Here is an 18,906-nt window from a genome sequence, read left to right on the forward strand (position 1 = left end):
TTCGAAACCCAGCTTGTACATCCGGTAGTTCTCGGTTCATGTATTGCTGAAGCCTAGCTTGTAGGATTTTGAGCATAACCTTGCTAGCATGTGAAATGAGTGCAATTGTGCGATAGTTTGAGCATTCTTTGGCGTTGCCCTTCTTTGGAATTGGAACGTAAACTGACCTTTTCCAATCCCGTGGCCACTGTTGCGTTTTCCACACTTGCTGGCATATTGAGTGCAGCACTTTAACACCATTGTCTTTTAGTATTTTAAATAACTCAGCTGGAATACTGTCATCTCCACTAGCTTTGTTGTTAGCAATGCTTCCTAAGGCCCACTTGACTTCACTCTCTAGGATGTCTGGCTCAAGGTCAGTGATCACACCAGCGTGGACATCGGGGACATTAAGATCTTTCTTGTATAGTTCTTCTGTGTATTCTTGCCACCTCTTCTTAATCTCTTCTGCTTCTGTTAGGTCCCTGCCTTTTTTGTCTTTTATCATGCCCATCTTTGCACTAAACGTTCCTTTCATATCTCCAATTTTCTTGTAGAGATCTCTAGTCTTCCCCATTCTATTGTTTTCCTCGATTTCTTTGCATTGTTCATTTAAGAAGGCCTTCTTATCTCTCCTTGCTATTCTCTGGAAATCTGCATTCAGTTGCTTATATCTTTCCCTTTCACCCTTGCTTTTCGCATTCCTTCTTTCCACAGCTATTTGTAAAGCCTCATCAGACAGCCATTTTGCTTTCTTGCATTTCTTTTTCTTTGGGATGGTTTTAGTTGCTGCCTCCTGTACAATGTTACGAACCTCTGTCCATAGTTCTTCAGGCACTCTGTCTACCAAATCTAATCCTCTAAATCTATTCATCACCTTCACTGTGTACTCACAAGGAATATGATCTAAGTCATACCTGAGTGGTCTAGTGGTTTTCCCTACATTCTTCAATTTAAGCCTAAACTTTGCAGTAAGAAGCTCATGATCTGAGCCACAGTCAGCTCCTGGTCTTGTTTTTGCTGTCTGTATAGAGCTTCTCCATCTTTGGCTGCAAAGTATGTAATCAATCTGGTTTCGGTATTGACCATCTGGTGATGTCCATGTGTAGAGTCATCTCTTGTGTTGTTGGAAAAGAGTGTTTGCTATGACTAGCTTGTTCTCTTGACAGAACTCTATTAGCCTTTGCCCTGCTTCATTTTGTACTCCAAGGCCAAACTTGCCTGTTATTCCGATTACTCCTTGACTTCCTACTTTAGCATTCCAATCCCCTATGATGAAAAGGACATCTTTTTGGTGCTAGTTCAATAAGGTGTTGTAGGTCTTCATAGAAGCGGTCAACTTCAGCTTCTTCAGCATCAGTGGTTGGGGCATAGACTTGGATGACTGTGATATTGAATGGTTTGCCTTGGATACGCACTGAGATCATTCTGTCGTTTTTGAGGTTGTACCCCATTACTGCCTTTCCCACTCTCTTATTCACTATGAGTGCAACTCCATTTCTTCTAAGGGTTTCTTGCCCACAGTAGTAGATATAATGGTCACCCGAATTAAATTCACCCATTCCCGTCCATTTCAGTTCGCTGATTCCCAAGATGTCGACGTTCAATCTTGTCATCTCATGTTTGACCACATCCAGCTTGCCTTGGTTCATAGATCTTACATTCCAGGTACCTATACAATATTGTTCTTTACAGCATCGGACCTTCTTTTCGCTTCCAGATACATCCACAGCTGAACGTCCTTTCGGCTTTGGCCCAGCCGCTTCACTCTTTCTGGAGCTACTTGGAATTGCCCTCCGCTCTTCCCCAGTAGCATATTGGACACCTTCCGACCTGAGGGGCTCATCTTCCGGTGTCATATCTTTTAGCCTTTTAACATTGTCCGTGGGGTTTTCTTGGCAAGGACACTGGAGTGGGTTGCCATTTCCTTCTCCAGTGGACCACATTCTGTCCGAACTCTCTGTCATGACCTGTCCGTCTTGGGTGGCCCTGCACGGTATAGCTCATGGCTTCACTGAGTTATGCAAGCCCCTTCGCCACGACAAGGCAGTGATCCATGAAGGGGTAGGCTAAACTGGAGAACATCAAATATACCCAGCAAAAGCTTCTTTCCATATTTAAGCCAGCATGTGAAGAAGAAAAAATCCCAATGGACATCCTGTCACAGGTGGGGAATGATCGGTTATGTGGTTATTATCCTGACTCCGTCCGATCCCGTTTGCACAGGCTACCTTGCTGGGATCCATCCCACCTGTTCTGGAGCAGCTGCAGGACAGAGAATTAGGTCTTACTTCAGCTCAATTGGATCCCCAACCACTCCAACCTTCTAGATGGGTCTCTGGATTTCCCATGTGCTGTATGTTGTAGCACTGATGTGGTTTATGAATTTTTAATGTGGGCAGTGCTAAATCTATTGAGACCAGATGCAGCATGGCAGACAGACAGGCAAGGTCATGTGTGAACAGTGCACTGGCAAGCATCCTGATGTTCCTAAAAGATGAAGATGGCCTGTTTCCTGGGGTTGTGGGAGTCGGAGTGAGGAAAGGAATGCTTTTGGGGCCTGAAAGGCTTGTACAGTTACATGCAGTGAGACTTTAGAGGCTAGACTTCAGGGGAGGATCTCCAATGATGTGGTCAGAGGACAGACAGACACAATGGTTTCCCTCATAGCTTAACAAGATTCATCCTGACGGGTAACCCAGCACATCCCACACAGTTTCCTGCTGTGGACCTCCTTGCATCAAGGGACAGCCCAAGTTTAACCCATATTGGCACGTCCACCTTTTTATTTCTGGGTTTAGTAGCAATAAAACAGAAGATACCAAAGAACTGCCATGCTGTGTGCTGGAAAGCAAAAAGATGCCTCCACTCCCATTTGGAAATTTAAGCAAATGGAGCAAGGAAAACTGTGAAAGAGACACACGAATGTGCCATAAAGACTAATGATGGACATGGGGAGCAATGAACAGAACAGTGGAAAACAGCGCCCTGGGGCTTTTCCTTTAGTTCCTTGCGTGCCTATAAACCGGATGGTTAAATTGCACGAGTCCTTTACAAGGCCAATTACCTGATGCAGATGTCCTTTATTACTTGACATTTTTAAGATTAAATAAATGAAGACCACTTTACGGCCACCAATAATTAGCAATATTATTTATCTCCCAATTAAGCCCATTTTCTTCATACAACATTTGGAAAGCTAAGGGGCGGGGGTGGAGGTGGAATGGGGAGACGTAGTTTTCCACACTTCAGAAGGTTTTCCTGCTGGGCCCTTCATCCACTTTTCTTGCTTAGTCCTGGACCAAGAAAGATTTTCCCACTTGCCCAAGCTTTCCACCAGCTCTCCGACATGTTTTTCCTCTGACAGACCTTTTGTGGGTTTCTGCTAGCTCTATGGTTCTAATGGCTTAATATATGTCCTTTCTTCATGTTTGATAGGATTGTTTTCATATTTGTTCTCTGAATTTCTGAAGCTCCTTGGGAGTTGGTTTGACGGCAAACCCATCTAAATACGTGAATAAATGTCAGCCAGCTCTTCTCTTAGATGTAATGGGTGAAAGCAGCTCACCCTTCAATATCCCATCAGTTCCCAGGATGCAGAAATGGGAAACCAAATCCCAGGCATCTCATGGCACGGGGGATCTTACCAGATACGTGCTGGGAAACACAAAATTTTAAATCTACCGTTATCTACAGGGAAAGAAGAAAAGCAAACCTGGTTGATGCCTTGCATCAAGACACCATAATACCCACCAAATAGCCATATTTTCCTTTGTATAGGTTTTGGTCTTAAGCTGGCTTTAGTGCAGAGACAACGATGTTTGGTCTTGTTGAACTGAAGCTTCTAGATAACCATATTCTTTGTTCTCTTATGGCACTATAACTCCAGAAAACTTTGTTTGAGTGGGCAGTGAAAGCTAATTTTCTCTCTACATCTCTGTTAAAAAAAAAAGTAGGATATAATTTAAAGCAAAACCTTAAGTTAAGCTGCATGACAAGATGGCTAAGGACCATGAGGACTGAAAGCAGTTTCAGCAAAGGAGCAAGCTTCTTTGTGAGGAATGTCAGCAAACTGCAGAAAAGTGTGTCTTCTGACCCTGCCATCAATGTGCCTGGGCCCCAAGAAGGCCTCTGTAATAATATTTAGAGAGCTATTCATGAGTGGAAAACTGGAGACTTTGAAGATTTCTCTGTGAAAGGTGTCAAAGCAAACAAGCCAACCGTGCCCAGTTGGTCCTGATTTAGCTGCCAATTATCTTAACATAGAGACATAACACACATTTGTGTTAATTTCTTTTTTCTTAGCTTCTTGGTTCTTAGTCTTTACTGTGACATTGCAAAATCCAAAACAATTACATGAAAAATTTGCACATATATTTGTGTGCCCTAACCCGCAATCCATTTCTCCCAAATAAGCATTGATCTACACAAAATCCAAAGGTAGGCTGATTTCTTGCAAAAAAGACTAGCTAGCTGCAACCCAAAATTGGGAAATGTGCCAATTTCTGTGTGTGTACACATTTTCCGATTCTCCTACAAGCTCAGAAGACGCAAATGCAATGGATTGGGGTAAAAAAAATGGGTGGATTGATTTTGCATCCAGTACTTCTGCAAAGAAGGAAATCTGCCAAGCTTTAAAGCTTGGCTCTCATATGGGGATAGATACTGTGCAATTCATCATCGTGATGCCTGGGTACAAGCAGTGCTAGAAACTGAGCTGGATCAGCGGGAGGTAAAAACACTCAGTTGCCTCCTTGCAAGAAGAAATCTGTCCCTATCACAGCCTCTCTTGCCAGGACAACCTTTACCTTCTGAATCTCCATGGACAGGGCTCCAATGGCTGCAGCCACCACTGCTGATGCATTGAATCCCCCCAGCCTCTAAACTCCTGGGAAGTCAATCAAGCAAAGATCTTGGTAATTGGGAAAAGAGCCTCGTTGTGTTGGAATTCCTCCCCTCAGCTTCCTCAACATTAAAGTGGATCAACAAATTGTTTCAAAAAGGAAAGAAATCCTGTGTGGAGCTGAAAAGTTCTTGCAGTGTGTCCCAGCAGTTGCGTTCATTTCCAAACGCTGTCCTTGGAAATGCCTTTCGACCCCTTTATAGGGGAATCTTGCTTCAGTCTCTTGGGGGAGCTGACTGAGAACTGCGGATTTGCACAGAACACTAAGCGGAGGGTCCCACTGTCCTCAATTCTTCTTCCAGTGACTTAATTGCCTTTCATGGCTTTACCTAGAGGAAGCCAGGCCCCTTGAAATATTGCCAAAGTACAATTCCTAGCATTCCTCGTTATTGGCCATGCTGGCTGGAAACTATATATAGTTTTCCTCATTTCTGGCTTATGTGATGATGGTTCTCCCCATCCTCTCTACTGTCCCTATCCATTTTGGCCTTCTTCTCTGGGATATCCAGGTGGACATCTCGTAAGGGTTTCACAACTGAAGTACCAAAGACCAAATTCTTTTTCTTTTGTTACTCCTCAGTTCCTTTTCTTATCTCTTGATAGTTCAACATCAGCCATTCTTCTTTCTCCTTTGCTCCCCATAGCCAATGGGTTCGCAAATCATCACCCTTCTCCATGTAGGGTCCTTCAAAAAGATTACAATTCTTCTCTGTGTTCTCAGCTGAACCTGTGATCATAACCTACCTATTCAGTTACTTCCTCCTCTCCACTGTTCTCCACCACCATCCTCCCTTTCCTGCCAGGGGAGATACTTTGATCATCCTCTCCTTCTCCACAAGGTCAATGCCCCATTGAAGGATTCAGAAAAGAGAAGTTGGCTTGCAAAGACTATCACACAACCTGCTGCACGTGGGCCATCTCTGCTCCTATGGGTCATCTGCCCTGGGAAAGGATTCTGATGTACATGTAGACAGTATTTTACTTTGGAAGAATTTGCATCTCCAAGAGTCGGATGTAAACATTTGCAGCCTACAGGTGAATTTCTATATTGCCTCATTAACATGTTGTGCATATTAATAGATCATTTTGGATCAACATTTGCCTCTACTCAAGTCTTCTGTTAGACTTCCTTTGATCTTTTTGCTTTCCTACAAGGCCAACCTGAAAAGTCAAAGTTTGATCACTTGCTTAGACAAACTATTAAAAAAAAAAAAAGAGGATTCTAGGACAGCATTATTTTAATCTATGTTGTTCTGGGTTTGTTTTTTCCTAACTTACAAAAGCAAAAAGGCTCTAATTTCTTTCCAAATAGTTTTGATTTAGACCTTCCGTTCCTTTTCATTTCCTTTTGCCACAAAACAAAATCTGTTTGGTTCAGCTTATACATTGATGTACTCATTAAACCATGGTCTGAACATCCTCAGTCCCAGAACAGGGAAAGCAGCTGCTCAGAGCTGTGGCAAAAGCTAAGTATGCTTTTATTTATGTGTTCGTTAATTTTGTAGCTTTAGCCTGGTGGTCAACGTAGCATTGCTAAACATAGGAGTTGGATCAAAGGAACATCTTTAAATCAGTTTTCTCTCTAGGTTGGCCAGACTTCAGAAATAGCTCCAAGGAGCTCAAGAAGACACAGACTCCGTGGAATTCATCCCAAAGCTGGAGCTCACAGGTAAGAATGTGTCATTCATTGCAACTTGAAGCAGGTGCAGTTTTACTGTTGACTCTACAAGCCAATGATACCAAGTCTATAAAGACCTGGAAGCCTGTAAAATCAGTGTATTCTTTCTATCCATACTGTTCATAATAGCGGGGAGCAGGTGCCATGCTGGATCAGGGACCGGCCTACAGCCTACGTTTTCTGGCCAAGCTGCTCTGACTTTCCACTCCTCACCCGGCATCTCTAACATACACAAATAATGAATTCTCCAGCTGCCTTCAAACCCAGTTGAAGTCGTTCCCCAAAGCACCTCTAGTTGACGGCCTTCCTGCGTAGATGTTGTGTACACCAAGTCACCAAAAAAGAAAAATGAAAAAAAAAAAGCCTGAAATGCTGTGCTTATGGGGTAAGTCACTCATCCCCCGGGGGCCATACAACAGTGTATCTCTTGACTTTCTCTGATTAAAATATCAATCTAATTGTAGGATTTATGTAGCTCTCCTCGTTTAATATGGAAATTAGTCTCCAGTATCCCACTGCTAGGAAGATGTGTTACTCTGTTTACTTGATTAGAGTGGGAATTGCTGGTCCTGCTGTCACCACATTCAGATTTAAGTGACAACTCTGCATATCAGATTCACGTAATGCGCTCCTACAGAGCTGCTTGTCAACATCAGCTCTTTAAATGCAGTCCTTCCTTCAACCAGCAGGGTTGGTGCTTCTCTCCTGGACCAGTTAGCTCTGCAGCAACTGGATTACGTTCTCCTTTAATGAAAGAGGCAAACTGCCTTCGAAAGGAGGCTCTTCCTAGACAAACAGGCGGAGAACGGAGTGTTACACTTGAGTGGGTTTCCCCCCACTTTACTGCAGAATTACTGTCTATTTGCAGCCATTTTAGAGGTCTGGGAGCCCCCCTTCACTGGCAGACAGACACAGAGCCCTGCTCCTCAAAGTAAGTTCTTTCATTCCAGCCCTAGAACTTCAGAGCCGAGAGATGATTCTCCTGCCTTCCTCTCGGTATAAACAATCCAGGCACTTTACAAGAATTAAAATACAATAAGACCCGAAGTGCAAACCATTGCCATCTGATTAAAAACCACTGCAGATCACTGCAAATTGAAAACGCGCGACGGAAAGGAAAGGTCTTGACTCTTCTTTTCAACACGGAAAAGTGTGGTAGCTGAGAAAGTGCTCCTCACGGCTTCTGATGAGAACACGTTTTCCTCATCACGTTTGGAAATTTAAAAGTCAGCACTGTCCACCCCAGCCCATCTCTTTTCCACTTCCAGATGCCTTCACAAACTCCTCTTTTAATCCTTGTGTCCTGCAAAGGCAATCATGCCAAACAGTAAGTGGTGACTCACAGTGGTCCTGCATTTTTTGTCTCAATGCTGTTTCCTTTTTCTTGTCAAGCTGCCGGCCTGCTACTCACGAGAGATCAATGGATACCAGCTTTTTTTATTTTCTGTTTTACCACCAGCACTCTGGTCCCCTAGCATGCCTGAAGGGCTGTGATCAATCCACCACCTGCCTCGCAGGAACCCCGTCATACCCCAGGACACATAATGGCCACTCTCAATCAGAAATTGGAGGCACACTCTCCAAATTAGTGGGTATTTATTCATTTAAAACACGGTTGGTGCTACCCAGTGAAAACTCTTTGCTCCAAATTGGCTGGTGCCTGGTCTTTCCCACTGAAACAGCTCATCTCAGGAACACCTTTTGCAAACTCTTGTATAGTAAAAGGGGTCTGGGACATGTTTCTTTAAAAAGCATGTCATTTGGGTCTGTTTTGGTTGCTTTTACTGTGTCGTTACTTTTATTGTCAACTGAATATTGTTTCGAAGGCACCGGTAGGCCAAAAAAAAAAAAAAAAGGCTTTGGGGTTCCAGAGCCATCTCATTACTGCTGGAAGAAAAAGGTTAGAATAAATAGACTCACAATAAGCCAGAAGATTCATTTCTTTTTACATTCTAAGATCACAGTAATCAGTGGGATGTCCTTTCATATTTCATTCCTTTTATGACAAGCAAGCTATGGCCTAGAAATGTATTAAATATATAATAAATAGAGAGTAAGGTATATAAATCTGCAATTCTAAGATTAATTTGGTTACAAACTACATTGAATTCACTGCATCAGACACCTGATTGCTCAACTCCTGGGGTAATGTGTGTTTTATGCTGCCAGTTACACACAGCCAGTTTCGGATAACAAACTCGAGGTATTCACTGCAGTCCTAAATCTTCCGCCAACGTAACACAAAGCATGCTGCACACTCAAAGCTTTCTGCACAGAAAGCAGACACGAGAGCTTACCTCAGCAAAAGAATCTGGAGAGAGAAATCTCACATTCAGACAGATCCGAGAATAGTCTACTTCCAGTCCAAGGTTCCAGGTGATTCAACAAAAGCATGCAGGCAGAGTCAGAAATAGGAAGTTCAAATGCTGTTGGTCACAAAGAGCCAATCACAAAAGCCATCTCCTTTATATAGCCCCAACTAGCAACTTGACCAATTGATTGAATCACACTTTTTTCTTTGATCTTCTCTTCTGAATTTGCAACGTGTTCTGGGCTGGCCAAACCCCAGCTCTAGGTCAGGAGACTCCGCCTGTACCTGCGTCTCCTCAGGTGTGTTCCTTTTAGCTACTTCTGCAGTGCTGGCTGAGACTCAGACTGGTCAAGCTCTCAGACTCAAACTGATCCCTAAGAGCTTGCATCATAAAACTGCGGCTGAAAAATGGGCCCCCAACAATGCTGAGAATGCCATTCTATGCAGTCACGGGGCAGCAGGTGCAAGGCCATGAAGACGGGCAAGCTCAAGATTGCCATTTATGTGCTGAACCTGCCTCCCCAACCCAGTGTCTTTCAGATGCGGTGGGATTATATCTTCTAGACGTCCTGGGCAGGAAAACCGTTAAAATCCAACCCATCTGGAGGGCACTAGGTTGGCAGAGCTGCACTAGTAACTTTCAATCATATTGCTACTGAATTTCAACTAGTCTGTTTAATGCAAACAAGATTTTCCCCCAAAATAAGTTACTTGAGAATTGCAGCCTTAGGGCACTACTACAGGCTGCAAACGTAGACAAATTTCAGCTCCTTCTAAATGCATTTAACAGGAAATTGAGGAATCTGGAGAGAAACAGTAAAATGTTCTGTTGATCAGCAACATCACCACCCCAGATCTTATGCACACAATTTCAATAGTCTGTGAATTATATACTTCCCTTCTTAAAATATATATTTGCTTATCCTCCCACTCATCTATGACCTAATCAAATTCCCCACCATGACTTGACATCCCTCATCCCCAGTTCCCTGTTCCCCCTGAAGAAATTTCCACCATGTTCTCTAAGACACAAAGTTTTGATATCTAGAAGAAACAGTGCACTGAAGACACCCTGAACAAAGATCTAAAGATCGACTCTCCACCTGATGGTGGCAGGCAGGTTTTTCCCCAAATGTCAGGATGTCTCCAGAATCTTGGGAGCTGGGTAGTATATATATTTGAGTAAATAAAAAAACAACTGTGTTGACTCGAATTTGAGTCACTGACCCAAATTTTTCCTATCATTCCTGCTGATAAATGAAAGAGTATCTGCCATTTTGTACAAGCTTTATGGCACATTATGCTTCATCAAAGAGGGGCCTGTGATGCAAAACACTTTCGCTGGTGGTTCCTAATACAATCCCACACAAAGGACGGTTGGGAAATCTGCTGTTTGTCCCTGTGTCTCCTGGATGCCTAGATGCCAATAGCAGGGGCTCCAACAATGAACAGCAGAATGTTCTCTATCAGCCATAATTCCAAGCCAAAACCTGAATTCTAGACTCAAGCAAGTATATTACACCTGTGTGGGAGAAGCATGCATAACACCCAGGCTGAAATCTATGCTTGTTTCCTTTGAGCTGGTTTGCATAGTGTCTTTAGCCATAAACTAAGCCATAAGGTACCACGACAGCTCGATTCAGCCCATCCACTAACCCACGTGCAGAATACATTGTAGCTTTGTGCAGTGTGAGAAAACATCCTTTGAATGACATGAGGTCTTACAGTAGAGTCCACTGGGTCTACAGGTTGGTACAAAACACTTCCATGTGACTGTCTTTAGGATACTTATATCTCTGCCACCGAAACCAGTGGACTTAAAAGCCCCACTGAGTCCTGTGGGTCTACTCTGAGCATTACTGTCTAGATTGGACCTACTACCACGTCCTGGGAAGTGAAAAGAAGTGGGTGGATCTACTTACAATTTCTGGTTGGAATTCTCATCAAGAATCCTAGAGAAGGTAGACATAAATCTGAACCATTCAAGGCACTGAGATTCTTAATTGCGCCTGGAAGGCTGAGGAACATTTACGAAAGGGTGCATAGGTCCTAAATGTTGAGACAGCCTATGTACCGTTGTGTCATAACAGGCTCATGGACCAGAGAGATTTTAATTTAAAAAGAACAAAATGTACACAGAAGGATAGTGTCAGCCTGCTTCTGTCCAAAAGTCACTCTTAGTTAAGAGCCCATGAAGGCACCAGGTCACCAGCGACGGAGAAGTGCTGAAGAAGGGACTCCATTGAAGTCAATTTGTTGGACGCAAACAAAAGGGGCTTTTAGGTCCCTTAACTGCTCGTTATTCTTTCTCCTCCTGAAGGTAAAAATGCCTCTGGCTAAGAAACAATCTCCAGCAGCCCAGGAGGATTGGCATGACAGCTATAAAGAACATTTCTCTCTTTTCCCCTTGCCTTTTCTAACCCACCATGCTCCCCAAACACATTCTTTCAGCTACTGACACATTTGGGAGCAAGGAATGAAAGTTGTCCCTTGGTCCTGGAGGAATGAAGGAAATGCTCAGAAACGTTTTGTGGTCTTGCTCCTGCTTGCATCTGCTGACAAGCCTGCTCTCTTTCTCCCCCTTATGACTCAACGGAAATACAAACCTTGCCTTTTTAAATCTTAAACTAACCTTTCACGCCTTCCCCCTTCAAAGGGCCAAAAGGACTAATTCCTTCCCCCAACAGAACATCTGAACAAGCAACAAATCCACAGGCAGGAACCCGTTCCCCCGCTAAATGGCCATGACACTAAGCTGCAAATTTGGAATTAAGTCTTACTTTTGCCTTGGATCCACTGGCCCAGTTCAGACACAGTAGGAAAGGGTGGTTTCCTTTGATGAAACTACGCCACAGATGAGCTTCAGGATTTTGTACCTCCTCTCCTTTCCTTCTGTGTGCATGAGACACGGATTACAAATCGCGACTCAGTTTTCAATAAATCACACTTGCCTGTTATGTCATAACTCAACTGTGGATTATTCCAACTGTGCTAGCTAGTTTGTTGGTTAATAAACAAGCATCTGAAAACCCTGTGTGAATCTAATTTGTCACAATTAATTACAGCTTTCCAAGTCTGGGTGTAACAGGTAGCCAGATGATTAAAACAAAACAAACAAAAAAAGCATCTTTCCGGTCCTCTGCCTTTATGCGCACAGGAGGAAGACACCCATCTTGCCCACCCTGGCTTTGGAGAAGCCATTCTTCTCTTTCTTTCAGCCTCTTAGTCGTGGGTGATTGTCCTGATGACAGAGGAAATGTCCATGCATTGCTTTGGGTATTCTCAAAGTGTGGATGTAAACATATTATGACCTGATCAAGTAGAACAACTCCTGCTTCTGTAACTGCTGGATCTTCTTTTCTCCAAAACCTGAATTTTAGGAATCCATCTGATCATTCTCTGCAACTTGTCTCAATGTTTACATCCTCCTGGCTCTCTTCTCTGAACCTTTAGCTCTCCTTTAAGTTCTGAACTTCTTTTCATTATCTGCTCTTCCTTTTCTCTGCCAGCCTTTCCAGGAGAGCCACAAGGTCCAGACTGAATTTCAAGATCTCTTTCATCCTTTCATGCCCAAAGGGATGGCAACATATGTTTTAGAAGAAATATAGCTCAAGGTTTCATAATGCACTGTGCCATTCTTTCAGACCACTCACAGATGGCTATGTTAGAAAAACAGAGAAAGATTTGAAGTAGTAACAACTACCATTTTATTATAAGTAGGCTAGTTTTTAAAAAACTTTTCATATGGTCCATTTGCTAATTCTAAACGTGGAAAAACAAGAATCAGTTGATCTTTTGCTCTTGATGAAAAGATAAGTGGTTACCACCGGGCAGTCACTGATGGACGCCAACTAGAACCAATTCTCTGGATAATAATTGCTTATGCTACTCACTGGCTTTCCAGTCAGCAGGCAGACTAAAGTCCCTTTGAGTGACTTAATGGAGCCACCCCATTATCTTTAAAACCAATGGATCTTTCAGCAGGGTCTACTCTTCCTAGGGTTAATTTAACTTTCTTAGGTAATGAACAAAATGCTTCTCCTTTTAGAAACAGAAGAACAAGTCTATGAGAAATAGGTCTCCTACAGCAGACCTTAGAGAAGATTTCTGCCTCCATGTAGATTAGCATACAGAGACTTTGACTGTGAGTAGGATCTATTCATTTTTTTCAGGATATTTTATTATCCATCTGAACTTTTCCCAGCAATATTACTACCTCTAATAATAATCTCTATTCCCAGAACAGAATGCTAGAATGGAGAACAAAAGGCTCCATTATAAAATTAAAAGACAAAACCCAAACACTTATGATACAACTCCTGGTAATTATATAGTCGTATCAAAATTGTCTACAATGAAGAATATAATACAAAAAAGATCAGGGAGGGAGAGAACCCAACTCTGTTCCATAAATTGGCCTGTATTCCCAATATGCTTTGATATATAGTATCTTTTTCAAGGGGTGGTGCTGGAAATAAGAACAATTGCTCAAAAATGTTGGAGCTACAGCTTCCTTAAATAAGTTTGCAGGCCCACAGATTTCAGCAAAACCTAATGGGGTTTTCTGGATTTGGCTTGGTGTGTTGTATGAATCCAGCCTTTACATTTGTCAGCAGAGGCTTATGGCTTAGAACTAGACTAAACATGCTGGCTGGGGAATTCTGGGAGTTGAAGTCCACCCATCTTAAAGTTGCCAAGTTTGAACAACATTGCCCTAACCTGAGAAGAGATCATCACTGGATCAAAGCCCTGGGTGTGATGACCATCTGGAGAATGGAGCTGCTGAAGCTCTGCGCCATTAATAAGCCCCCTCTCCCAAACTGCCATCTTCATACCAGAGAAGACCAGAAGAATGGGGAGGCTGGCATCTAAAGTGCTTCTCAAAAACCATGCCTTCCATTTTAATGGAGACAATTACAAAGCAAATGAGAAGAAGCATCAAGAAGCTCTGTGGCATGTTGCCAAAACTGCAAAATGGCCTCCAGTCGCTGCTCTGAAAGATATTTAGAGCCCAGGATCACCTTGATGTTTAATGGAGTCACATTTAATAAGCTCTGGCACCCACATTAAAGCATCCTTATTACACAACCCACAAGTCAGAGCTCCCTTTAGCCAGGATGCGGCACATTCACATTCACTGAGAAGGTTTAATAGTGGCCAAGAAATTATTACACAAAGCCATCAGCATCGCTGTCCTTAATGTCTTCTTGATTATTTTTTGTCGCTGTAATTATAATCCACTGAACCTTAAATTTAAACTGCTCTGGATCACAACAAACATCTTGGGCATAATAAAGCTGGACATCTATGCCCGCAGCCCCTGCAGCTGAGCTGAAAACTCATCCTCCACTAAGAAATCTGAAAAGCAACTTACACATCAATTAAAATAAACAATAACATCTCTAATACCATTTCTCTGCTCAACTACCCCTTGACGTGCCTCATACACACACCATTTGCCACTCAATTGCCAGTCTCTGCTTTAGAGATCGACTTATGAACTCCATTTTGTACCACCCAATGGCTAAAAACTCTTGGGGTCCCACAGAAGAGATGAAAAATGTATAATAAAACTGAAAGGCTGTGCTAACACAACAGTTACTCAAATCAATTAAAGACTGAGACTAAAAACATAACCTTGGGTAGATTAGCTCTGTGGTGTGTGTGGGTGTGTGGGTATGTGTGTGTGAGGGAGAGAGACTTACCATGTTGTGTAAATACAGCCCATTTGATTAACCTCATTGTTCAATCTATGAAAATCCAGAATATAAGTTCACTCAGTCACCAGCTAACTGTGCTGTGGAAATATAGCCATTATAAACCCAAAACATAACATTCACATTCTTTCTTTTTTAAAAGGAGAATCAATAATCAATGCAAAGTTTTTTGTACTAGCGCAAGAGGGCAACTAAGTGGTGATGCAATGGGAGAAGCTGCACATTTAGGGACAATCTGCTCATCCTCCTATTGCGTACATCTTCTGAGTACCAGGGAGTTTTCAAAAAAAAAAAAAGGAAAACTGAAGAAGAGGAGTATGACATCTGCAGGCAGGACAATGAGGAGACCAGCAGGCTGTTTATAAATGCTGGCCAGGTGCCTCAAGGAAGCCCTGATGCAAGACTTGGAGGCCCCGGACCTCCCAGATTGAACTGCAGAAATGCAACACAAAAGGAAGAGGAATCCTTTACTCAGGCAACCCCACTTCTCTGCAAACAAAGACCGGGCAGGGTGGGAATATAGTAGAATTAGGTTCTCCAGTGCACAACTGTTTTCAGCCCAGCTCATACTACAAAGAACTTCAAAAAGTTCTCCTTGGGTGGAAACGTAGAGGAGACATGGTTAAAAGAGGAGGCGACATCCATAAATGAAGAGTTAGAAAACTGGACTTGGAAGGAACACGTTCAGAGGACCAACTTATACTTCACCCCAAGAAGTTAGTGGTATTCTTGGAATGACCGATAGGAGGTAGGAATCAGTTTCCTTAACATTAGGAATTATCTTCCTTCTTAAGCCTGTAGGGCAGCATTTTCCAACCTGGGCAAACTCCCATTTGTATGGATTTCAATTCCCAGAATTCTCAGCAATAACCATGCTGACTGAAGAATTATGGAAGGCAAAGTCCATCCAACTAGAAATGCCAAGTTGGAGAAACTGCTGCCTATCATGCATTTATAGGGCTCACAACTCATTTATATCAGGCTCTCATTCCTTAATGGCTGCTAAATTAAAAGTGTGTTAATTGCTTGGGCATCCTGTACATATTTCCCATTATAGCTGCCATTTCCAATTCTAAAAATTCTTACTGCAGATACAGAAGTACAAAAATCCTGATGGGTGGAGAACTGGTTCTTCTGTACCACTTCTTAATTTTTATTTTTTATTTTGGCTGAATATTCTGGATAAAGATAGCAAGAACAGCACCAAAACAAACCAGCTGGGTCTGAATATGGTGAAAGCATCTGTTCAGAATCTCTGCCTGCCACACACATTTCTGTATTATATTCAAGAACGTCAGGATCTGCTTGTTTTCCAACAGTGCAATACTGTGGCACACAGCTTTCCAGCAGCCCTCATGCTGATGGCCAGATGTTTTTTGCACTGCTATTGCATGTCACATGAAGGCTAAACCCAGTTCAAGCCATCATTAGCTCACAGTAAATTAATGTACAAATAAAACCTATAGGTCACAAACATACAAGACATGCCAGAAGGAGCTTATGGTCATGCTGAGGATGATTTTAAGGAGTGTTCACCAATGAATTCAGATGCGGCTGATCCAGCCAAACATTTATAGTGCAGGGTTGGGCTGGTGGCCCCTCTGTCTTGAGCAGCAGCTGGGGATATCAGCCCAATCCTGCCTATGAGCACCTAAAAGTCCAAGGTTGAGAAACATTCTCCAGGAGCCACAGGAGAACAGTACATCTGTCTTCTGAGCAAGCCAGAAAATAGGTCTCTCATCTTCCCCATTACCTCCAGCTGACCAGCTTTAGCAACTATGACAACAAAAGCATTGAAAGGTAACTACTTTGCTCAGCTACAAGAAGGAAAGCTCTCCTGTGCTTCTTTATATAATCATGATTCAGAGATTTAGCATCATAGGGTTACAATCCTGGTAGAGATAAGATGGTAAGATAGCCATGAAGGCCTTGGAACAGATATTCAGATGCCCTGAGGTGTCTATAGCTACAAAGATGAGAATCATGCAGGCAATGGAAGTGGAAGTTGGACTTTGAAAAAGCAGGATAGAAAGAGTATTGATACTTTTGAACGTTGGTGTTGGGGAAGACCCTTGAGAATGCCATGGATAGCCAAGAAAACAAACAAATGGATCATTGAACAAATCAATCCAGAGTTCCCACTTGAGGCACAAATGACCAGGCTCAAATTATCATATTTTGGACCCATTCTCTAAAGACCTAGCTCCCTTAAGAATCTATCTACGGGACTAGAACAAGTTCCACAGCCAGAGATCAGCTGTTTTCTGAGCATTCCAGTGCTCCTGGATTGGAAAGCCTGATTTGTCAAACATGGTAGGACCATTTTTCAGATGGGAAAGAGTTATGGTTCTTGTCAGAATATAGCAAATGCAGACAGTGTTACAACATCTCCTGTCCATGAAAGCTTACGCAATCACACATCTAAGGCATCCTATAATAATGGTATTAGTTTTTAAGATGCCACAAAATTTGGTTCTGCTACAACAAACCAACACAGCTACCCTCCGGAAACCATTACATTCCTATTACAGGCAGTCCCCAGGTTACAAACGAGTTCTGTTCCTAAGTCTAAGTCAAATTTGTAGGTGAGTCGGAACACACACAACACAGTGCTAATGGCAGTGTGATCTGACTTAGAATGGCGGACGGCGTTCTCCTTTCTTGAGCCAACAAAGCCCTGAAACCATGCAATGTTTCATGAGTGTCACAAAGTAGTATGTGCACTCATTATTACGAACCATTGTATTGAACTCAGTTTTTTTAATATAACAGGTTTTACGGCAGTCTGTTCGTAAGTACGAGTTGTTTGTAAGTTGGATGTTCTTGACCCGGGGATTGCCTGTACTCCTGCTGCAAGCGTATAGGTTCCCTGGACCTTCTTAGCACTTATTAATTGCCTTGCAACTTGTCAAGCTGGAGGAACAGCCTGTAGCCCCCCTAGCAGGACCTATCAGCTGTAAATCATTCCGCTCTGATGGAGTGAAGCATTTGTCTGGTCCTAATAAGGATATTACCTTGCAATGGATTTGCAAGATTTTCCCCCAGTGGCCCTGTTTAGAACAGCTGAGGTCTAGGACATTCCCATCCCACTCTCATCCTCCAGAGCTCCTCTACCCACTCACTTGCTGGTTTTCAAACACGCGACTTATTTCGTATTTCAAACAATTAGATGGATGTCAAAACAATACAAGGGGTGAACGATGCTGATAGCATTATCAATATGTGCTTGGATAGCACCCTCTAAAGAGTTGCCCTTTGGTATTGGTTCAAACAGCACTATCGACAGCTAAGAAATTGATCAGATTACAGAATTAGGTACCTACCAGCAATTTCGTGGGGGGACTGGAGATTTACAACTCCCTCTGTTTTCCCTGAGAGTGTGCTGCTGCTGCTGCTGCTGCTGCTGCTGCTGCTGCTGCTGCTGCTGCTGCTGCCGCCGCCAACACCTCCTCCTTCCAATATTCTGACCATCTCGCGCAGGTGCTCGCATTCCTCCCGCAGACTTGCCATCTCTTCTAGGCGCTGTTGCTTGGCCAGGCTGGCTGGGTTCATGGTGAAATGGAGTACTTTGGTTCGACTGGGATCATGATAGCCCTGCAAGGCACAGAAGCGGGGAAGTAGCTCATGAGGATGGACAACGGGCTACAGAATCATGCTGGGGGAAGGGGCCACCTGCAAAGGAACAGGGAAGTATTAAATTCTGGGAGTTGAAGTCCACACATGCTGGCTGGGGAATTCTGGGAGTTGAAGTCCACACATGCTGGCTGGGGAATTCTGGGAGTTGAAGTCCACGCATGCTGGCTGGGGAATTCTGGGAGCTGAGAAAGGAAGTGGTGGTTAGAACTGGTCTTTCAGCAGAGCTGCTAAAATAGCATGCCAGAGTTTATTGGCAGGAGTTTGTTCAATTCACATATCACAGCGCTACGCAAATTTTGCTTTCCTTAAGAGAGTGGCTGTTTTATTGTTTTTTAAGTAACAAAATTCTATTGCCAGATGTTTGGCCTAGTTCTCTAGAACATATTTTAAAGTAAAAGCTTTAGCTTCCCAGCAGGATCCTATACCAGATTAATTTACTGTGCTGTTCCTACTGAATGTGGCTGTTCTTCTTGAACTACAACGAGATCTTTGACACTGCATTTCTTTCCGGAGAGGTAAAATGTATTTATCAGTAGCAGATCTACTGAGGAGTTAATTTCCAATTAACATGAGTTAAACAGTGACAATAAATGTTAGTCTTTGGAAAATACAGGGGTGGGCTCTGCTGGGAGCTTAAGAGGACAGAAGTATGGATAGGGGAGAGCTTGCAAGGGTCCCACGT

The 18,906-nt window shown here is 43.0% G+C and overlaps 1 protein-coding gene across 1 annotated transcript in view; it reads right to left on the bottom strand.

Annotated features, from left to right (window-relative positions):
- MAD1L1 (mitotic arrest deficient 1 like 1) overlaps window positions 1-18,906 on the bottom strand; it is a 330,372-nt gene that overhangs the window by 109,990 nt on the left and 201,476 nt on the right. The window contains exon 16 of the mRNA XM_088147972.1: window positions 17,912-18,182. Coding sequence (XP_088004098.1) covers window positions 17,912-18,182 — 271 coding nt within the window. The remainder of the gene's footprint in view (window positions 1-17,911; window positions 18,183-18,906) is intronic.

The sequence above is a fragment of the Python bivittatus genome, unplaced genomic scaffold (assembly GCF_059951505.1).
Source record: "Python bivittatus isolate LINGU-HERP-01145 unplaced genomic scaffold, Pbiv_v1 ctg000560_np1212, whole genome shotgun sequence".
Lineage (NCBI taxonomy): Eukaryota > Metazoa > Chordata > Lepidosauria > Squamata > Pythonidae > Python > Python bivittatus.